This window comes from Stylophora pistillata, chromosome 11 (genome assembly GCF_964205215.1).
Source record: "Stylophora pistillata chromosome 11, jaStyPist1.2, whole genome shotgun sequence".
Lineage (NCBI taxonomy): Eukaryota > Metazoa > Cnidaria > Anthozoa > Scleractinia > Pocilloporidae > Stylophora > Stylophora pistillata.
This window is the reverse complement of record NC_142529.1, coordinates 24633293-24657091: the sequence shown is the minus strand read 5'-3', so window position 1 is coordinate 24657091 and position 23799 is coordinate 24633293. Positions and strand designations below refer to the sequence as shown.

Below are 23799 nucleotides of genomic sequence, written 5' to 3'. Positions count from 1 at the left end.
ATTTGAGCAATAGTGAAAATCAGACCTGAAAAAAATTTCAGGCCTGTACGGGACTCGAACCACTGACCTCTGCGATACTAGTGCAGCGCTCTACCAATTGAACTAACAAGCCAACTGAGAGCAGGCCATCAAATTTATTCGACATAAACCCGTAGATGATAAACGTATATGTGCACGATCCTGCGAAGGATCGTTCTCATATACGTTTCATAACCGCAGTTCACACATATGTTTCATATGTTTGTTGTTGTTTGATTTGTCATCTACGGGTTTATGTCGAATAAATTTGATGGCCTGCTCCCAGTTGGCTTGTTAGCTCAATTGGTAGAGCGCTGCACTAGTATCGAAGAGGTCAGTGGTTCGAATCCCGTACAGGCCTGAATTTTTTTCAGGTCTGATTTTCACTATTGCTTAAATGGTGCTTTACTGCGAAGGATCGTGCACATATACGTAAATACATTTCGTTCCAAAAAGGATCGGCATCAGTTCATATATTTATAAACAAATCTCTACCAATGTAAATAAATGTGTTCAGATAATCGAGATAACCACTGAACCTCTTGTATCGCCTCAGGGGTAAAGTTTCTTGTCTTTGCTCAACTCCGAGAGCGTGGAGCGGCAAAGACGCGACACAGAGTCACCAATCTCGCGGCTTCTCCATGCTCACAGGATACGCGTGACCTCACTATATTTAAGAAAAATAAGAAACTGCTCGCAGTCTCTATTCTGTATAACTATTTCATAGGAGTGACGTGAGTCTCTTCAATTGAGTGAGAAAGTCACAAACCCATTCTTTGCCTAGCGAGCGTAATCACAGACCACTCATGAATTACTCCCTTGGCGCGGAAATCAGTGAAATCGTATCGAGTATACAAAGTTAGAGCGAGTTCCTTTAGACCTTCCGAACTCGTATCGCGTTGGCAACAATTATAACTACAAGAACAAGTCTTAAAATATGCTAGATAAATTTGTTTCATACTTTCTGAGAAGTTAAAGAAATTCGGGAGCTTTTCTACAAAGAAATTAAAGTGGTAGGTAACTGACTTAGTTTTTCAGATAATTTACAATAACTGAGAATTTGAGTGTCTGTTTGTGGACCTTACGTCTTGCCCAACAATATAGTTGCAAAGATGTTTATAGTTTGCCCACACGATTAAGCTCTTTTCTTGTAACCTGTCATCGTTTCACAAACACTACGGCAACAGAAAACCTTTCCGAGCCTCCTTAAACACCGTTGTTGTCCAACCACACCTGTATTGTTTTTAACAGAGAACACTTACGTCCCATGTATTTGCCCAGTGGTTGTTTTGATGACATTCAGGCCACACCTCCTAAACTTCGTGATCCCTCGTGGACCCATGGTCAAAGGTTAGCGGAGAAGGTTTGCTCCAAATCTCACACGAAACATACTTATAAAGAATTGTAGAGGGTAACTGAAATGAAAAAGAAAAGGCGTCCTGCATAGTAGTCTTTCAAATTTCTTTTTAGCCAACAGGGAGTCGTGCAGAGGCATGGGGCGAAAGCAACCAAAAATTAGGAGCAGGCCGAGGGGAGGAGCTTACTAGCCGGCCTTTTCCATGTTTTTGTATATACAAGAGTGGTACACAAAACATTTGGTTTACTTATAAAACTCTTTGTCGTTGTCGTATGAAAAAAGATGGACAATAAATTTGAAAATGAAAACGGAATAGGAATATAGAGGCAAGACCGATACAACGTAGATAAGTTTTAAGACGGAGCACTATGTTTCGGCTGACCAAACCAGCCTTCCTCAGGTGCCTGAAGAAGGCCGAAGTTCTTCTGGTGCCTGAAGGCGTTGTATTTGTTATTTTGGGCCGATTAGATCATGGCTGATCCAACGTACAAGAGTAGGATTCTCGCTCACGGTTGCTTGCTGAACATTTCAAAAAGAATAGGGTTTGGTGAAAAAAGGTCAGATCGATTAAAGGTATGAGCTGAGACTAAAATGGTTCACTTAACAATTTTATGTCGAGCTTATAAGTGGGAAACACTAAAAATTGTACATTGCTAGTTTTATTAACGCCATACGTAAATGACATTGCTTACTCTTGCGGAAAATCATATTTTAGAGTCAGCTTTGTATATATAGCAATAATTTTGGGTGCATTCTTGGGAAAAGCAGAAATGACTTAGAAAAAGCATTCTAAGTACAGTGTTCATTCCGTGCAATGGGGCATAAATAAAAGGTTCTCATAAAATAGACACCTTATTTTATACCACAGAAGACAAGCAAAAAGTAATATGGGTACCCCGGTTAAAAGTACATCGATAACTCTATTAATTAATACCAGTTCCGATTTAAAGGAAAAAGTTACGAGAACAAAATAAAAGTAGTCCGTACCACTAAGCATGCCTTCACGGTTTAGACTGGGAGTCCCAAAGTTTTTTAAGCATGTATTCTAATATCTTATGACGATAACTCCCCACCTACCCCACCCCACAGCGTTCTGTTTTCACTCGGCGGCTGGTCAGCGGTCTGTGTATGAGGTAAACATGGCGATCCCTTACTGAACACCATTCTTGTCGATCAGAAAATCAAAATACCAGCATGATATTGCCTCGAAGAAGAAGCAGTTATGTTATTTGATTCGTACTTCACATTTGAGTCCAAGCTTGGGTGACAGAGGTTATTTCTTATGGTGGACTGACGAGGGGAATTTGAACACAAGTTGTGTTTGAATTGTTGGAAGAAATGGTCGCATGGGAATGTAGGAATAGTAAGTATTACGAATAATTTCACATTTTGCCGCTTGAATAGAAAGTAAAGTTTACTTGAATTGCCTTCGCATGTATTTCTGACGGTTTTAGATCTACCTGCTCGATTTGTGTTTGCAACGCTTTATGTTGATAAGTCCCTCAAAATGGCGGCCAAACTTGGAGATTGCCGAAAATTAGGTAAGTTCGTGGAGTTATAAAGTTTTCGTAAAGGTCGGGCCGCAAAGTTTTTTCTTTAGTTACCTTTTCTATGGCATCTACTTCCTAACTATGTTAATTGGATCAGTTTTGGATCATGCCTCACTTTTTCAAAAATTTACCTTGAATTTGATCGGTTTTCGTGTGTGTGACTTAAGCGAACCGATAAGGTGTCATTCAAGTCTTCCTGTTTCCTTGATTGAAATGTCATGTTCACGAAAGTCGCCTTGATGGATAAGATAGAATTAATATACATGGCTGTGGTATTTTTTTTTTTTTTGCTGAGTTCCGTAGATTTTTTTAAATTGTCCTCCAAAGTTGTCTCAAATTAAAGTCTTGGAAAAGTGTCACGACAGGCCTTCGCTCGAGTGAAATTTCATTTCCGTAAAACTTTGAAAAATAAAGAGATCCGATCAAACGGATTGTGGTTTTAGCATAGGCACATGAATGTCTTACAACCCAAAAGATATGAGGAAAATCTGTGTCTCAAGCAAAATTGACCGGACCGCTTTTACAGAGACACACTCTTAACTTTCATGTGCCATGAAAATACCATGGAGAGGCCATGAAAATTCAGAGAAAATTTTCATGGTCAATGGATTTTTTACATATTCGCAAGATACTCATGGGTCATGCTTTGCTGCAATGAATTTTTTTGACATGAAATTCATGGGTTTTTCAGTACCTCTGAAAAGGCCATGAAATGCCATTTTCATGGGTATTTCATGACTTCTAGGTCACCTTACAGAGTATTTCATGGGTCGTGAATATTACAAATTTTGACAGGTTTCTCACGGGATTTTTCATGTCTTTTTCATGGCACTGAGACCATGAAAATTCCATTGATTTAACCATGAAAATCCAGTGAAAAATCTGTGAATTTACCATGAATAATTTCACAAGATGTTCATGGGTTTTGATTTCATAGTGATACCCATAAAGGTATGGTAATCTGCGCATAAGATACTTGCTGTCCTGGTTAAGGAAGATGTCTTCGTCACAAGAGCTCGAAGAAACTTCCAACTTACCCAGCGATGAAGCTTTTGAAGAAGTAAACAAGTACATTAAAGGTGCCTATGATATTTTGAAGCAGGAGGCGAATAAAGTTCGCAAGGAAAGGGAAGCGTTCGATGACGTGGCGAAGAAGCTTGAACATGTTCACTTCTCGAAGATGCTGAAACTGAATGTTGGAGGCCACCTTTTCTCGACAGGTTTGTCGACTATGAGTAAAGATCCAGGTAACCTAGGCCATGTATCTTACTTTTCAAATACTACAACTAAGAATAATTGACTAGTAAGAGCTGTTGAGGGATCGTGAAATTAATTCGAAACATGCGGCATGACGCCACAATGTTTAGAGTCAGTTTGAGTGCCACCGAGATTGCTTTGAGATGGATCGAAATCTGTTGGGGTAGAAAAAATAGCTGATGGGAGAGAACAAAAAGCAGCAAGGATGGCGAAGACAGGCGGGGCCTGTCAAATGAGAGATTTAGCGCCGTATTTACGTGAAACGTAAACGGCAAGAGAGACCACGAGACCTTGTTTTTCCGCCATTTTTTCGCGTTTGCTTGTTGCGCTTTGCCGTTTCTGCGAGAAAATAACCTGTTTCGCGTTTGCCTGTACATAAGACATTTTCACTCTTTCTCTTAGAAGTTAGAATTTAATTGTCGGAATAAGGCCGCCAAAACTACTTCTCGTAAGTCAAACAAGGGCGCCTTCAAATGCATTATGACGAGGGCCCACGCGAAGCTAAAGCAGCAAGGTTCACGCTATTTTACGTGAATGGTGCAAGGGCAAGCTGACGTTTGCCGTTTCTCCTAAATGCGGTGCTAAATCTCTCTTCTGATTTCTAGCGACGAACTGCGAACTTGTGGGCACGATCCCAGATGCACAGACCATGACACAGATCCCTCACAGACATGAACTTTTACTTCCGAGGGACTGCTCGTAGGACATCAAACTGGAAAATAAAAAAAAAATTACTAATTGAGGCAAGATAAAGAAAAAAGAACAAAAAGAGAGGGCTTTCTCTAATTCAAGTTGAATTTGATATGTGGTTATCTTATACCCAGGTTCCATGTTACACGCCATGTTTTCCGGAAGGTTTGACACTAAACCTGACGAGGATGGAACCTACTTCATTGATCGAGATGGAACCCACTTCCGGTTTATCCTGAATTATCTTCGCACAGGGGAGCTTGTCGTCCCTGATGATAAGACTGTTCGTCATGAGCTGCTGATCGAGGCTAAATTTTATCAAGTGGAAGGAATGATAGAAGCGTTGACACCATAACCCCTCCAGGATAGGGTGATCCTGTCGTTCGATCAACGCCAGACTCTGGGGAGCTGGTTAAAAGGCGTAACAAAAGTCCCCAACGCCAAACTAGAGTTGTTATACCGTGCTTCTCGTGATGGCTGGGCTGCAGTCACCTTTCACTCCTGTTGTGATAACAAAGGACCAACAATTACAGTGATTAAGAGTGGAAATTACATCTTTGGAGGATATGCTGACCAAAGTTGGGAAAGTAAGTTCTTGAAACTAACCTTGTTCTCTTTTCTCAGTTTTTCTTAAATTCCTGTCAGAAAATTATAATGATACTTGACTTTCTCCGAATTTTTTCTGCCATTTCGTGTGACTCAGACCTCTTAGGGAGTTACAATTTCCTCCAACATCCAAATGTACACCAGATTTATAAATCTGATCAAATTTTTCGCCTTAAGTATTTGAAGCAGATCAAAATTTTGACTAAAATTAAAGTCAACAATTAGATCCCATTGGGCACTGAAAATTGAAGTCATATCACGTGATACATACACGTGCTCGGGCCGTGCACGATAAACTATTTACAACGTTGTTTCGAGCATTATGCTTTTGAGCGTCACCCCTGAAAATATGGGATTAGGCCCATATTATGTTCCTAACTAGTAAAAATTAAATGAACAGACTTTAATGGCTATCACAGTTACTGTCAGACCCAATAGTTTACATTGTGGGCCAGACAAAAATTATTTTAAAAAAATTGTAATTGATTATACAACATGGTCAGACGAGTAAATCAAGTGAGACCAGGTATCCTACGATAATTTAGTTTTCCAAACGTTCGCCGATCTACGGCATCATCAGGAAATGATTATACAAGGTAAAAAATATCATCAACGTGGCTTATTGAATAGGTAATAAACACTGCGCATGCACGAAAGTATGAAAATGATAACAGGCATTTCCAAACACCTGTCGAGGTCAAATTTCTAAACAATGCGTAAGAAAAATGAGTGATGGATTTAGGAGAAAGATAACTTCTTGGTCTTATTTTATTGTGGGATATCCCAACTGCTTTTAACACAGACACTTCGTTTCCGTGACAGAACTTTTCTTCTGCCCTTGTTGCACAGTCTACTGTCCGCATAGACCTTTGCCGTCACGATATCTTGTGTGGCTCTGGTTCTTCCTTTTTACACACATTTCCCTCGGTCTACGTCTCAGTTTCTCCATATTTACAATAGCAAATTATCCATCTAAGTGCGCGTGTGCAATCATTTGACCGCTGTGTTGAGGTAGCAACCAGGCCTTCGATGAAGTAACCTAGACTAGAAGTGATAAAAAATACTTAACACAGCATTTGAGACGTGTATGCTGAAAACGACCCAAAAAATATCATTTTAAAATTGCTAGCAACATAGTTTAAGGCATTTTTAAGCTCGGGAATTTTAGTCATTATGCACTATGCTTTGACTATAACATTATGCCCGAAATTATGCCGGTATAACTTATCGGAGCCTAATTGCGGCTAGCCTTGCGAGCCTTTTATTCGCGTGTCCCATCCCTTCCCCTCCCTCCCTCCCTTTCCCTTCCAAATATCATGCATTGACTTTAATTGGTTGGCATGGTTTTTTCTTTTGTTTTTATCTCTAGGTAGTAACTCCTACAAAAGAGCAGAAAACTCGTTTCTGTTCAGTCTCGTTAACCCGAGTGGTCTGTCACCAACAAAGATACCTTTGCAGAGTGGACAAGAAGAATATGCTATGTATTGTCACACTAGCTATGGGCCAACATTTGGAGGTGAAAGTTATCATGATCTTTATATTTGCGATGCACCAAATTCCAACAAATGCAGGACACATCTGTATAGCTACCAATGCCCATCAGGACAAACTTGTAACACATTTTTAACAGGAAGTCCGAACTTCAGGGTGAGCGAAATGGAAGTTTTTCGGTTCTAGACGCAAAACGATTCTTTTTTTTCGGTTTGCAAACTGTAGTCTCTCGTTCATTTCCTTTTTAATATTTTGTTGCTCAAACGCTGTTGACTTCAGTAACAGGAAAAAACAAAAAACAAAACTGTAAAACTCTTTGATCAGGAAGAACGTATTGTGTGTTAGTTTAGTTTGATGTTTTATAACTGCATCTTTTGAGTGATCATTATAATCGCGATCACTAAGATCACTAAGACCTCTTTATAACTTGGATGACAGTCCGCGTCTGTATATTTTCGCCCTTCTGATCACATTCATGTGTTTCTGTAATTGTAGTTAAAATCGATTGATGGTAATAAATCAGCATCCAACTGAGATTTTTTCCCAACCATTTATTCTCGTTACAACATCACCTGAACTTCCTCTCTTACTCAGAGGCTCTGGGACTCTGTATTCAAAACAGCTAACTCTTTCGTGCTTAATTGCAATATTGGGAAGGTATCAAAAACGGTAAGGGGGGGGGGTGGAGCTATTTATCTTACATTTTCTTACAGGGAATGCTCTTTCCCCTTGCAAATCAATCTCGCAGGACATTGCCAGCGGATAGGTCCGTCGCGCACCGACGAGCATTCTGCGCTGTCACAGTATGTTTTCAAGAAACATTTAGCGGTCATCAAGAGAGTTGCGCAACTCTGCTGAGCTGGATAGCTGTAGTTTTGTCAACTGATTTGATAGTGTGAATCGGCCACCCTTGAGACATTCTAGAACTGACCTTTCGAAGTATTAGTTCCTCGTCAGAGCGAACTCAAAACGGGAGCTTTTGAACCTCTCTACTGTGGCCAACTTCTCGCCATTAAATCAGTTGATAAACTAATACTACCTAGCCTGCGTAGCAGGCGTATTAAGGGGTGGGGAAGGAGGCAGATCGGCAAAAAAAAAAAAGGTGGAGTCGGGCGGGGGGAAAGGGAACGCCTGCTACAAAAGCCGCTTCTTTTACATCTCCGCCCGCCTACTGTTTTACGGTAATCGGATTAACAGAGCTGTCAGTTCAATGGCCAATCAGAATAAGGCGCGCGCTTTTCTGCGTGAGTCACTTTACGCGGGAAGGCGTAAAAAAAAATATTCATAGCAGCGAGCTCTAGCATTGTGAGAAAATCTTCAAGCCGTGAAATGTCAGCAACTCCCACAAAGGTTTGTTAAAGAGGAAGAAAACCAAAGATAAACATTAAAAAAAAAAAAACAGCAGCTGCGGATTTTGTGGAGTTAACTTTACTTCTGGAGGAGGAAGAGCGTCATTTGAAAATCTATTTTCGCCATCGGGCAGAGAAGGAAGTGTCGGGCTGGTTTTAGATGAACGTTGCGGCTCGATTGGGTTTCCACTAACGAGAGACGAAAACCTTTCAGAGCGGGTCTGTAGATCTTGTGGTCGCAAAATACGAAATGCAGCTGAACTGAACAGTTTTACTGAGCGAGCTGTATGCAGCACAAGAGTCGCTGATGAAGATTCAAACTGCAAAGATTCGGAAGATCGATGTAAAAGACAACTTCCCACCACTGTCACGCTTGAAAGAAACAATACCAAAAAGCTGGTAATCAGAACAGACGGTAAACACAACCAAAAAAGTACTGGAAATGTTAATTCCAAAAAAGCCTTGTTTTCGGAAAGCTTGACAACGAGTCATTCTTCGGAACTTGAAAAATTGATCAGTGATATCGACACGTTGGAATTTCGCAATTAAAAAAAAATCATATGCATATAAAAAAAACCAAAATTACGCTCACCTTTTACCTGTCCACGTTTCAACTGTGTGAGATTCGTCGATTACAATTGCCCAAATGTTTTAATTAAGTGATGAACTATGGTAAATTAGCATTTCTCTGAAGGCTTTCTCCTTGACTTTCTCAGCTATTGCATAGAGAACTTCAAAATTACATATCCGAATTTCTTAGACCATCATTTCTCTGCTATCGACTGCAGAATATCTTATTGATTTCAGGTCCAGTATCTGATCTTTTATGATGCTAACCAACGAGAGATCACGAGAATCGTTGCTTTACTATTCATTTCAAAATCCCTCGCACGAACAAACATTTGATACATGAGGCTTTTGCCGTATCCTGAGGGCAACACCGTTAATACATCTTTTCCATCTAGAAGAGATTTTACTGCAACTTCTTGCTCCGGTTTTAACTTGAATTCACTACGAGCGACGACGTTCAAGTCAGCCAAAGCTCTTGCAAACACGTCTACTTCGGCCGCCATTTTTGTTGTTTTCGCAATACTGCAATACTCCACGAACACGTCCTATTGTCTGATTAACCAATGAGAATTTTGCGGCCGCCAGCGACCGCAGAAATGAAACAATAGGGGCCTTTATTGCAGGCGTTCCCTTTCCCCCCGCCCGACCCCCCCTTTTTTTTTTTTGCTGATCTTCGTCCTCCCCCACCCCCTCCCCTTTCTACGCCTGCACGCAGGCTAATACTACCGATAGGTACTGATCCAGCGATTTTAATCATCACATCTAGTAGTCACTCTGAAATATTGCCCTAGTGGGTATCGCAAAGATACTTTAATGCGAGTGTCGTTTAATTTTCTGGCAGGAATGCAGCGTACGTTACACACATGGCAAATTAAGAATGAAATATCACTCCGTTTGTTATCAAATAACAGATTGCATGATGAATGTGTGGAACTATTTTTGGACTATTTAATAAGGAAAACTAGCCTCGAATATAAGAATGTTTTCTTTTTTTTTTTTTTTCAATATCTTTGTCATATTAGTGTTATTGGCTCGTGCACCTTAAAAATCTACGATCAATGCAATGAAAACGAACAGAAGAGAATGACGGCCCACACTTACAGTATATCAAAACACGAAGGCTTTTATTTCTCCAACCGCCGTGAAACCAAAACGACTACCGACTCCCCACACAATGACGTCAAAAAGACTAACACTCATCATGTGCCTGGTAACCGCACTGACAAAAACAACGCGGGCGCGAGATATTCCGCTAAAGAAAAAGAAAAGGATGTTAGAGTTGGCCTTTTCCGATTGCGCTGAGCACCTTTTGAGCACTTTTTTGAGTTTGGGGCACTATTTTGCATTTTGAGCACCCTTAAGCACTTTTCCGCACTTTGGGCAACATTTGAGCAATATTTCACATTTCGAGCAAATTTCGAGCAACATATGTCTTCTAAAACATTTTAAAGCAAAAACTGTGTGCCGCTCGCAACGAGAATCGTGTTCCAGGTCATAAATTTGAATAACTAATGATGTACCTGTCACTAGAATAAAAGACCGTTGTCATGGAAAGGCACGTGGACTTATCCCTACTGAGCGTGAAAACAGAAGTTTCTGATTGGCTGATGTATCATGTGTGTGTCATCTCAAATTTCTAAATCATCTGATGTACACTAGTAGTGCTGAATTCATTTACAAATCGTAACCGGCTTTAGTTTTTTAAGAGCACAAATGGAAGCACTAAATCAGTAGGAAAACAATAGAAATGAAGACGAAGAAGTGATTACAATAACAGTAAATGCTGGAGCATCCCCTTAGTGCTCCAGAAAGTGCTTCGATAGCACGAAAGCGAAAAGTTCCGTTCAACAAAGGGAAAAACAAGCAAAGAGGAAGCGTCAAAACCACCAATGTGAGTACACGGGATCTTCTCAAAGAGTACCCAAACCAACACTTTGCCGTGGTTAAAGGAAAGCTTAGATGTAACGCCTGCAGCGAAGTTTTCAGTGATAAGAAAGGTTCTATTGAAAGACAAACGAAATCAAAGAAACATGAGAAGGGCATGGCTGATATTGAGAGAAATAAATCAGAACAGCAGTCTATCAAAGAATGCCTGCAAAAGAGGGAAAAAATTGACATATTTACGAAAAGCTTAGAGGTAACTGTTCACAACTTTTAGCCCTTTTTGAGCACTATTTTGAGATTTTGGGCTCCTTTTGAGTACTTTTTAGCCCTTTTTGCCGGCACTTTTTTAGGATTTTACGTGCGCAATCGGGAAAGGTCTATGTTAGAGTAACAAAGATCAACATACGCGTAGCAAAGGTTTACAATTCTTGTAAAAATTTAAGGTAAATTTTTCGATGTTGTGATTTTCAACCTTTCTTATCTTTTTTCTTATATTATATTTTACTATGTCCACGCTTTCTACCCTAACAAAATGATATTGTGAGCTTTCTGGCTCTCCTGGGCCTAATCGAAGAAACATAATAAGTAATAATAATAACTAATAATAATAATAATAATAATAAGTAATAATAATCTTAATAAGTTAACGCAGCAACAGGACAAAAATTAGAAGAACCGGCAACGCACATGAAGGAACTATGCAAGCACATGGAGATAGAAATAACAGGAACGGATTAGAAATTAATCTCTAGTGTAGATCCCGCTGCAGTCAAAGCTAAAAAAGTTTAAATAAAGGAGCAATAGAAACAAGTTTTTCTTGTATCTCTCAGTATTATTTGAGAAAGTGAGGGAGGAAACGTTTCTTCAAGGGGGGCAGTTGTTTGATAGCCCGGGGGCGAGTGCTCATCTGGGGAAGAGCGCTCATTAAGGCGTGGGCGGTAATTTGATGAAATATGGTATGCTACGGGTCACGTGACCACTCAAGTAATACCTTCGTCGAAATAAAACAATAAATCATCTTAAAATAAAACAATAAAACATCTCAAAATAAAACAATAAAACATCTTTCTGTGCAATCACATTCCCGGAAGCCATTGTCCACGGTCACTCTGCCTATCTAAAAACTCCCACGCTTAAGTGTGCTGTTTTATTTTAGTAAAATATGTCTTCCCCACGAGAGCTGGAAGAAGTTCGCGATTTACTCAGCAATGCAAATTTTGAGGCGGTATGCAAGCACGTTGAAAGCCTTTACGACATTATAAAGCGAACAAAGGCGGATAAAGTTCACAAGGAAAGGGAAGCGTCAGATGACGTGGCGAAGAAACTTGAACATGTTCACTTCTCGAAGATACTGAAACTGAATGTTGGAGGCCACCTTTTCGCGACAAGTCTGTCGACCATGAAAAAAGATTCAGATAGCTTAGGCTAACTAACAATACTTTCTAACACTTAAACTAAGAAAGACGGTTTGGCGTCACATTGTTTCGAGTCACACGCTTATAAATCGAAACTATGAAAACTGAAAAGAAATCTGGATATATCAACAAAGTTGAAATGGTAAATTGGCCACCATAACGATTACAAAAGCTGACGTTTCGAGCGTTAGCCCTTCGTCGGAGCGAATAGAGCAATTGTGGGTTCTGTGTCCTTTTAAAGGCAGAAAATGGAGCTACGGTATTGGTGGGAACATGGCAACGAGAAAAACGCGAATAAATTAGTGGAATGAAAAGCGTTCGTTGATACCTGTGGGATTTAGACTGCCGGTTTGAAAGATGAGCTTTTGTTCAAGAGTTTTACGGCTTTCCGTGCTACCTAAGTGTAAGGAAAGACCGCAGATTGCCATATGTCGCTTAGAATGATTAGGTAAGTGTCTAGCGAATGGTTTTGATGTGTGTTTGTCATTCCTTTCCACGTCTCGAAGGTGTTCTCGGAATCGGTCACCTAGTCTTCTGCCTGTTTCACCGATGTATATCTTTTTGCAATAAGTGCAAGTCATGCAATAGATAACGTTGGCGGAGGTGCACGTGAAGTGATCGGTGATCTCAATGGATCGTTTAGGTCCCGATATTTTATCAGTGTTGTGAATGAAAGGACACGTTTTAAATCGTGTACGAGCGCATTTAAATTGTGCCTGGTTGGTCATTAGTCTGAAAAGAACTTCTGACGTGGAAAGCAATGACAAGGACACATCGAAACCAGTCGCTAGACATTTTAATTTACCTACTCAAGGAACGCTTTTCATTGCACTAATTTATTCGTGTTTCTCTCGTTGCCATGTTCCCACCAATAACGTAGCTCCATTTTCTGCTTTTAAAAGCACACACAACCCACAATTCCTCTATTCGCTCCGACGAAGGGCTAACGCTCGAAACGTCAGCTTTTGTAATCATTACGGTGGCCAATTTACCATTTCAACTTTGTTGATATTTAACAATTATTCCACGAGCGCGCGTTGGATATGAGATGATAGATAGCCAACGAGGTGCGTAGCGCCGAGTTGGCTATAATCATCTCATATCCAACAAATGCGAGTGGAATAATTGTTTTATTACAAAACGTTACATTAAATGAGTATATTGTATTACACTTTTAGCTCCCTTTCAATTTTAAGCTTATGCGTACGCTTACCATATCGTAGTTTATGGTATATTGGCTCATATACCATAATGGCTAAGCCAATGAAAAGTCTTGAATTGCATTATCCAATGATCCAGTTTTTAATAAATCTAAATTATAATATTATAATTGAGACGCATCATATGTTATAAGCCTCGCGATTTGACATAGCACTAATTTACCTTGAATGTATTTGAATTAAACGTTTTCGTATTCCTGTGCTTTTAACATTCTTAAATTATAGGAAATTAATTGTAAGCAGCCCATGACGAGCAAAGTGTTGTAGTTGATGTATGTTGGTAAATGTAGTGTCGTAATGTATGTTGCTGTTCCCCACTAGACGTACCCTTTCAGGAACAACTAGATCCAGTAGCAACACAAATGTAACGCTATTTGTTCCCAAAAATTGAAAAACAACTATACATCAGAGGTCTTTCCATCCGCACACAGAGAATATGGAACGCTATAGCTGATGACATTGGTCTTTCCGGCATCTCTCTCAGTTCATTCAAGGCATACCCACTCAGTAACTATAAGTAATCACTCTGTAATACAAATCGTATGTCCCTGAAGATCCTCGCTCATTTAAGTTTATCTGCACAAGTTGCAACAAAGCCGTTACTCTGACAAGAAACATAGACTGTTGCTACTAACTACTCATTAATCTTTATTGCAATTTTTATTTCAATTTTTTGTTCCGGTCCCGCAGCAATTGGCGTAAGCTGTTGCAGTGCATCAGCCTGTATTGTACCATTTACATTCATATTAAGTTGGCGAAGTTGATAAAATAATTAAATTAAATGAACCCCTCTTCCCTCCCTGATTTACGTTATTTTTTGCTGCATCGAGCGCTTATCGCTTCCCCTTGGGTCTTCTTGAACGTTAGAAGAACTACGTTCGAGGCCTGTTTGACTTCAAGAATTTACCTCGGATAACCCGTTAATTACCAAGTCTATCATTTGTAAATCAGTGCAATCGTATTAATTCTTTGCCATCCTAACTCCTCTGTGGTTTATCACAAATATTTACTTGCCAACCAATTGATATTTTTAGGTCTCCTTGCATTGAAAGATAGCTTTGCAGCATTGTTTTGGGTGACACTCGAGTTAGAGATTTTTTTAGGTTTTCACCTGTGATCAACTGGCTCTATTCCACAATTTATTTGAAATCTCAGCGGAATATCGTTGCCTTGCGTGTTTTGTAACGCGACGTTACAGGCCTGACGAATGAGCTGAACCGTGAAATTAAGTAAGCAGTTTGCATCATTCACTCATGATTAGTAATTCAAGAACCGACGGGTCAGTTATTGTTCAGGTCTAGCACGACGTGAAGCAAAGTTTACTCGATTTAGTCGGGGCAGCCTTAATATAATTTGACTCTGCTACAAGTAAGATGTCTTCATCCCGTAACTCGAAGGATGTAGAGGATTCGCCTGACGAAGGAGTCTTTGAGGAACTCCACAAGCACATTAATGACGTCCATGACCTTCTGAAGCGGGAGACGAACAAGCTTCGCAAGGAGAAGGAGGCCTTTGACGAGGTGGCGAAGAAGCTTGAACATGTTCACTTCTCGAAGATGTTGAAACTCAATGTAGGCGGCCATATGTTTGCGACAAGTCTAGAAACCATGACTAAAGATCCAGGTAATTCTACTGTTATTTAAAAAATTACAAGTTGATGTCTGTTAAATGATCTTCGATAGGTCATGAAAGTCGTTTAGTAAAGAAATATTGAGGTCAATATTCGTAAGCACATGGCCTTTTAGCATATGAAAACAAAAAGCTAGTTGAGCTTGGGTTTTGGTCGGACAAGCAAATATTAATGAGGTAAAGTTGAAAAAAAAAAAAGAGAACCAACATGAGAGATGAAGAACAACTGCTAGTTCCAACTACTTGGTCGGATGGTCAGCGGTTAGTGGACAAGACGGCTTCTTATTTCTTCGCTCTTGAGAAAATTGTAGTCAGTTTGAGTCTAGTGCTCTGTAGCGTGTGATATATTGTATCTGTTTAATTTTGTGAGTATCTACCAGTATGCCGGCTATTAATTGCGACCAATTTACCAAAATTTTAGACGAGAAACTCAATCCACTTAACTCGACAATCTCCGAGTTAAAAAAAACAGTTAAAGATGCGATGAGTTTTCTCGAATTTGTGAATGCGAAGTATGACGAATTGCTGGAGGTGATGAAGAGCTCAAAGGAGGAAAGAAAGGCTTTGAAAGATGACAATAAGATTTTGCACGATGAGAATAAGATTTTGAAGGCAACAATTCGCAGCATTGAAAGTTCACTGGAATCAGTTACGAGAGCGAACAAAGATCATTATGATCTGGAGCAGTACACTTGTAGAGAGTGTGTAGAAATCCAAGGAATCGCTGTCGCTGCTACTCCATCAGAAGAGCAAACTAATAATGCTGTGATAAATTGTCAAACATGTTATCAGAGCCATATTTTCCTCTCTCATTCATTGGTCTTACTGAAATCAAACAGAAAATTGATCAGCCTCCTATATCTAACACTGACGTATGTGGATATCAGTATCTCTCCCAGCAAAGCCTTTCCAATGCTGGGGGAGTTGCTTTCTACATAAAAATTAACTTAAATTTTAACATAAGACTTGAATTTACAATCACTGCTGATGATTTTGAAGCCTTATGGATTGAGGTACATAATAATTGTCATTCAAACTTACTCTGTAAAATAATTTGTAGGCATCCAAATGGCTAAAGGCCTATATATCAAAGCCTTTGGAGATAGCTTTTAATGCTTCTTTTTTAACTGGAGTTGTTCCCAGTGATTTTAAAATAGCAAATGTTGTACCTGTGTTCAAAAAAGGATCACAGTCATCCTTGTGCAATTACCGTCCCATCTCCCTTATCTCTGTCTTAAGTAAGCTCCTAGAAAAACCTGTATATAATAGACTAATCAGATTCTTAGAAAAAAAAAAAGTCTTATTTGAAAACCAATATGGTTTCAGAACTAAGCACAGTACTGACCATGCAATTCTTTGCATAATTGACAAAATTCAGAAAGCAATTGATGATCGAAGCTATTCCTGTGGTATATTCCTTGATTTTACCAAAGCATTTGACACCGTCAATCATCAAATTTTGATTAACAAACTAGGGTATTACGGTATTCGAGGTCTTGCCAAAGATTGGTTTATTTCCTACCTCAGTGGCCGACAACAAGTTGTTACTGTCAATCATGCAACATCCACAAAATGTAAAATGTAAGTTGTGGAGTACCACAGGGATCAGTACTTGGCCCTCTGTTGTTTTTACTATATGTAAATGATTTTTATTGTTGCTCAGATATCTTTGAATTTCATTTCTTTGCAGATGATGCAAATTTGTTTTATAAAAGTAATACTTTCTCTATACTAGAATCAAACATAAATGTTGAATTAAATAATATTCACATGTGGCTCTGTGCTAATAAGCTCTCACTCAATGTAGAAAAGTCAAATTTTGTAATTTTCCACGCACCTCAAAAGAAACTTGAATGTCCAAATTTCATGCTGGCAATAAATAATAAGCAATTTAAGCAAGAGTTCTGCATAAGGTATCAGGGCATCCTAATTGATTCACACTTGAACTGGAAACACCATGTTGAATGCATTGTTAAGAAAATTAGAAAAAGCACTGGTATCCTCTCTAAACTTCGTTATTACGTTGGCCTAGATATTTTATTAAGCTTATATTATGCACTTATATATCCTTTTTTGACCTATGGAATAATTATCTGGGCAAATACCCATAAGACCACTCTCAAACCAATTTTCATTTTACAAAAAAGAGCAATGCGATTACCTTTTCTAGATTGGATGAGCACTCTAGTCCTTTATTTAAATATCTTGAAATTATAAAATTCCTAGACCTAGTAACTTTTCATTTAGCAATCTTTATGTATAAATGTCATGATCAATTATTGCCATCAGTCTTTAATTCTTTTTTTTTTCAGTAAAATTTCGCAAATCCTTACCTATAATACAAGGCTTGGTACAAAACAGTCTTATTATCTTCCAAAAGCAAGAACAAATTATGGTATATTCAATATCAGATTTCAAGGTCCATCGGTATGGAATTCCATTGACGAAGATATAAAATTATCTTCATTTTCTTTGTTTAAAAAGAAAGTGAAGCAGCAATTTATCAAAGATTACTAGACATCTGTATTGTCTATGTAACTTTAAAATGGAAATAATACTGTTTTGCAATGTATGAATTTTAGTCTCTTTAATATACTGGTAGTTTATCTTTGTGTTTATCTTTGTGTGTGTCTCTGTGTTTCTTTGTTTTTGTGTCCCTGACCTAAACATTTAAACATCTTTTCTTTTAACTGGCTGCCTGGCATTTTTAACTATTAGGTTATTTCAGGCAGCCAGCGCCCTTATCATTGTCTGTACTATTATTATAAATTTTTCTTTCTTGTATATTTTGGGGTGAAAAAAGTTGTTGTTGTTGTTGTTTCACATGATTCGAGAACTTTGACGGAAGTTGAAACTTTCGCTTTTAAGAAGGTTCTGCTCATGTGTAAACGAACAGCTCAAACTTCGGCTTGTATTCAAAGGTGCCTACCATTTACTTGCGAAAACCAGTTGCATTTGTGGCACTAGGCAGGAAAGACTTGGTTTATGTAGAGGAATTGCCGGTAGAATAGGCACATTTAGATACTATTTGCGCAATTCTCAGAAAACGAGCATGGCCTGGGTAAAAAGTTCGATTGTTTGGTAGGGCATGCAAACACTAACGAGGAAAGGATAAACAAGCCCCACGGAGACATTTTTTAGATGATTCGTAACGGAAGCTAACACTTTCACTTCTAAAGGGTTTTGATCAAGGAATCACTCATTCGCAAATTAACGACTATTAACGGGAAATGTGCTGCCAAGCTTTTCAAATATCCAGTTTGAATTGCCTTTTTTATAAATTCCAAGAGATAGTTTCAATTTGGTTGATAGTAAAGAAGGACTTTCTCTGAGAATGGTACTAAGCGAATACGTAAATTCAGCTCTATTTATAACTACTCTAAAATCAGAATGCATATTTTCTTCTAAGTTCTCTATGCCTTTCTTTTGGCATTGACAACAAAACTTTGTTAAAAAATCGAGAGCTTCTTTAGTTGGCGATCATTTAATTTATTCTCGTGACCATTGCGTTTGATTCATGAGGAAATTTTTCAAAAATAAGATCTTTCATGGAGCAAATGTGGTCGATTTAATTGGACTAAATTCAATGAGTCAATCTACTGCCTCGAGGAAAAAACGGGTTTGTAAGGCACAAGAAGCGATTTGGAGACGTAAATGGAGTTGTTAGCAACGTACTTTTTCAAAATATGCATGACATAATTTTATACAAACTATTTAATGATTGTACGGTAACACAATGTTCAAACACATTAAAGACAGAAGGGGGAAGTTCCAACCATTTCCCCCCCCCCCTCTCTCTCGTACAACAGTGGGAGTGTCATGTAGCATATCTTCTCGAAGATCAGATATGATATGTTATTGTTCCTTGACACAGGTTCCATGTTAAACGCCATGTTTTCAGGAAGATTTGACACAAAACCCGGCGAGGATGGATCTTACTTCATTGATCGAGATGGAACACACTTCCGATACATCCTAAATTATCTTCGCACGGGGGAACTTATCGTCCCCAATGATGAGATCATTCGCAGAGAGCTACTGGCAGAAGCTAAATTTTATCAAGTTGAAGGAATGATAAACGAGCTGGAACCAAAGCCAACGGCAGATCTAGTCCCGAATGTAGTTCAACCGTTCAAAGATTCAGTGATTCTCTTGTCCAGTCAGGGCCAGACTTTGATGAGTTGGTTAAAGAACACCTCGGGCTTTCCTAACACCAATGAACAGTTGTTGTACCGAGCTTCTAGAAACGGTTGGGCTGCTTCCAACTTTCACTCCTGTTGTGATAACAAGGGACCAACAGTTACAGTGGTAAAGAGTGGAAATTACATCTTTGGAGGATATACTGAGCAAAGTTGGGATGGTGAGTTCTTAACAATAATAACCTTGTTCTCTTCTCTCAGTTTTTCTTAAATTCCTGATAGAAAATTACGACAGTGATACTTATGAGGCTCTCTTATATATACCCAGTCAATTTCACATCAAAAGTAAATTTGTCTGAAACTGTCAAAAGAAAGAAATAATTTTCTGACTGCATAAGGGGTCATAATTTTTCCCTAGTCTGTAGGGACCGTCGTAACGTCTCGAAAATTGAAAAATAGGCATATTTTGTAACATTGTGCGCATTCAAACGCTCATAACTTTGGAAAAGTCGAAAACGTACAAGGGTTTTTGCACTTTTTTGTCTATAAAGGTCTAAATTTAATGGCTGTGTAGAATAGAGTTGTCAATCAGGTCCCAAGTCCAAAACTTAACGTCTAAATCAAGGTTATTTACGGCCATCTGCCGATGGCGATTTATAGTGGTCAGAATATGCTAAAATTCGCCTTTTTGAAAATATTGAGAGGAAAATTTTAACTTTCTCGGAAAACTAGAGAGGTTTTAAAGCAATCTGATATGAATTTCGAGGCTTAACTATTTGAATCAAATATTTTACAGTTATTTTATATACAAATCATTTTTAAAATTGATTGTACAATGTAAAAATATAATCAATCTGGCTTATTGAGTAGGTACTAAACACAGTGGTCAAACACAGCGCATGCACGAGAGTATGAAAACAATAAGAGGAATTTCCGAATATGTGTTGAGCGTGAAATGATGAAGAAAAGCTCAAATTTCTAACATATGCGTGAGAAAAATGAGTGGTGGATTTTGGAGAAAGATTATATCTTGGTCTTATTTCATTATGACATTCCAACTTTTTTTAACGCGGACGTTTCGTTTCGTGAGAGAACCTTTCTTCTGCCCTGCCAGCACAGTCTGCTGTCCGCATAAACCTGTTATCGTCGCCGCATAGACCTGCTTAGACCTGTTATCACTCTGGTTCTTCCTTTTTACACACATTTCCGTCGGTCTACGTCTCACCTAGATTCTCCATGTTTACAATGGCAAATTATCCATCTAAGTTCGCATGTGTAATAACTTGACCGCTGTGCTGAGGTAGTAACCAGGCCTTCGACGAAGTAACCTAGACTGAAAAAGGAACAGAAAAGTATTAGAAACAGCATTTGAGACGTGTATGCTGAAAACGACCCTGAAAAATTCATTATAAAAGTACTAGCAACGCAGTTTAACGTGTTTGTTTTCGAGAATTTTCGTCATTATCATATGCTCTGACTATAGCATTATGTCCGAGATTATACCGGCATAACTTATCTGAGCCTAATTGCGGTTAGCCTTGGGAGCCTTCTAAATCGAAGGTTTTCAGGTTGCGTTGATAAAAATTTTGGCGACGCCCTACCATAAGTCAAACCAAAGGACTCTCCTTCCTCCATTCATTGAACCTGTAAGATTTTATTCGCGTGTCACCTCCCTCTCCCCACTCCCCCAAATGTCCACTTCCCCTCCCCCAAATGTTCACTCCCCCCCCCCCCCCAAATGTCAGGCGTTGACTTTAAATGGTTGGCGTGCTTTTTTCTTTGTTTTTATTTCTAGGTAGTAATTCCTGCAAAAGAGCACAAAACTCTTTTCTGTTCAGTCTTGTCAACCCGAGCGGTCTGTCACCAACAAAGATGGCTTTAAGGAGTGGACAGGAAAGATATGCTATGTATTGTAACGCTAACTATGGGCCAACATTTGGAGGTGAAAGTTATTATGATCTTTATATTTGCAATGCACCAAATTCTAATAACTGCAGCACATATCTGTATAACTACCAATGCCCATCAGGACAACCTTGTTACACATTTTTGGCAGGAGGTCAATTCTTCACGGTGAGTGAAATGGAAGTTTTTCGGTTCTAAACACAAACGATGTTTTCTCTTGGTTGGCAAACTATAGTCTCTCGTTCGTTTCCTTTTTAAGTTTTTGTTGCTCAAGTACTGTTGAATTCAGTAATAGGAAAAAACAAAACTGTTAAACTCTTTGAGTTAGAAGAACGTACTGTGTGTTGGTTTAGTTTGACGTATTATAACTGTATCTATCGATTGGTTATTATAGTCATGATTATTAAGATTTTTACAATGTCTATGACTAGAATGACAGTGCGCGCCTGTATGTGTTCGCGCTTCTGATCATATTCATATGTTTTTGTAGCTTTGGTTAAAACGATTGACATCAATAAATTAGCAGCAGAGATTCTTTTCCATACGCTTGACGTTATAACATCACCCCGACACTCTATTTTCACAACAGCTAACTCTTTTGTACCCAACTAGGAGGGGGGAAGGAAATTTTTAATCTCACATTCTCTTACATGGAATCGGAATGATGCTCTCTCAACTTGCAAAGCAACCTCACGGGACATATTCAGCGGATAACTTCGTCGCGCACCGACGAGCATTTTCAAGAAACATTTGGCGGTCATCGGCGAGTTGCGCAACTCTACCGAGCAGGATAGCTTCAGTTTTCTCAACTTATTTTATTGTGTGAATCAGCCACCGTTGAGACATTCTAAGGCTGACCTTTCGAAGTATTAGCTTCTCGTTAGAGCGAATCCAAAACGGCAGCTTTTGAACCTCTCTACGGTGGCCAATTCTCGTCATTATACCAGTTGATGAAACCAATACCACTGACAGATGCCGATCCGGTGATTTTAATCATCTCATCTATAAGTCGTTTTGAGATATTTCCCTAGTGGGTATCGCAAAGATACTTGGATGCAAGTGTTGTTTTCTGACAGAAATCCACGATCGGTTACAGGCTTTTCTCATGACAAAGAATGAAACAAGTCACTCTGTTCGTTATCAAATAAAAGATTGCATGAAGAATGTCATGCAACCGCGGGGAACTACGTTTGGACATATTGAAAGGAGAACTAGCTTCGAACATAAGAATGTTTTCTTTTTTTCCTTTTATTTCTTTGCGATATTAGTCTTCTTGGCTCATACACCCGTTAAAATTAACAATCAGTGAAATCAAACAGAGGACGATGACGATCCTCTCTTCAAAAATATCTAAACTCGAAGGCTCATTTCCCTAATTACTTTCAAATCCAAAGGACTGCAGACTCTTCACCCAATAACGTCATGAAGGCTAGCACTCATCGCGAGCCTTGATAGCCGCACTAAAAAAAAAAACGCCAAAGTACTCCGCTAAAGACAATAAAAGAAAAAGATGTCAGAGGAGCAAAAATCTACAGAGGCATCGCCTATGTTTATACTTTCTGTTGTCGTTTTAAATCAATTTTTAGCTTCTACCTTCTTTAATTTCTTTTATTAGATCAAATGCCACTTCCACTCCTACTACCCTAACAAACTGATATTGTGAGCTTTCCGGTATTCCTCGGCTTAATCGAAGGGGACGCTTAATAATTAGTTAGTGCAGTAATAGGACAGAAAATTAAAGTAACAGGTAACGTACATGAAGGAACTCTGCAAGGACATGGAGATAGAAACTGAACAGTAACGGATTAGAAATTAATCTCGAGTTAAAGCTAAAAAAGAATTAACAAAGTGTCAATAGATACAGGTTTTCCTTGCATCCCTTAGTATTATGGGAGGAAGCGATGGAGAGGGCGTTCTTTCGAGAGGGGCGCTTGTTTGATAGCCCGGGGGTGAAGGCTCACCCGGGGAAGAGCGCTTATGAAAACGTGGGTGCTAATTTGATGAAGTATGGTATGTTACGGGCCAAATGACCACTCAAGTGATACCTTCATCGTGCATCTTTCCGGGTAATCACTTTATTCCTCTTCTAAAAAAACATCTGCGCCTTTGTGTCCTGCTTTGTTTTAGCAAAGGAAGATGTCTTCGCCACTAGACCTTGAAGAAGCTCGCGATTTACTCAGCAATGCAGATTTTGAAGCGATATGCAAGCAAGCTGAAGGCCTCAACGAATACAGTTCACCAGGAAAGTGTAGCGTCTGATGAGGTGGCGAAGAAGTTCGAACATCACTTCTCGAAGATAATAAAACTGAATGTTGGAGGCCACCTTTTCGCGTAATAGTAATCAGAGTTTTATGTCTTTACGTGGGGCATGGTTACCCATATTGCCCGAGCCAGAGGCTCATATATGAAACGCAAGACAACAACCCACCCATCCCACCCCAGGGGAGGACATCCATCACACAGTAATCTCGTGCGTGGGAAATTAACGTCTCCTACCCCTAACCCTGCGGGAGACGACGGTGAGATCGCTACATGGACTAAAGCGGCTGCCAGAGGCGTCTGATAAAAATGCTGACGTCCGATCTCAACCTTACGATACTGTTAAGCGCGACTGAATATATCCACATAGAAGTCTACGCTGTATAAATGTAAATGTAGAGAAAAAAAAAAAAAAAAAACCTCGACCTCCCGCACATCAGTCCAGCGCTCTATCCAGTGA

The 23799-nt window shown here is 39.2% G+C and overlaps 2 protein-coding genes across 2 annotated transcripts; both read left to right on the top strand.

The window, feature by feature from the left end:
• The first annotated feature begins 2505 nt into the window (after nucleotides 1-2505).
• LOC111345127 (uncharacterized) lies at nucleotides 2506-7503 on the top strand. Its single transcript, XM_088738195.1, is given in 3 exon segments — nucleotides 2506-4172; nucleotides 5007-5459; nucleotides 6848-7503. Coding segments are annotated over 3 exon segments (1011 nt in total). The 5' UTR covers nucleotides 2506-3922; the 3' UTR covers nucleotides 7156-7503.
• Nucleotides 7504-14661: 7158 nt separating this feature from the next.
• LOC111345121 (uncharacterized) lies at nucleotides 14662-21624 on the top strand. Its single transcript, XM_088738189.1, has 3 exons — nucleotides 14662-15030; nucleotides 18911-19396; nucleotides 20971-21624. Exons 1-3 carry the CDS (start codon nucleotides 14781-14783, stop codon nucleotides 21276-21278), a joined length of 1044 nt encoding a protein of 347 aa, XP_088594315.1. The 5' UTR covers nucleotides 14662-14780; the 3' UTR covers nucleotides 21279-21624.
• The last annotated feature ends 2175 nt before the right edge of the window (nucleotides 21625-23799 follow it).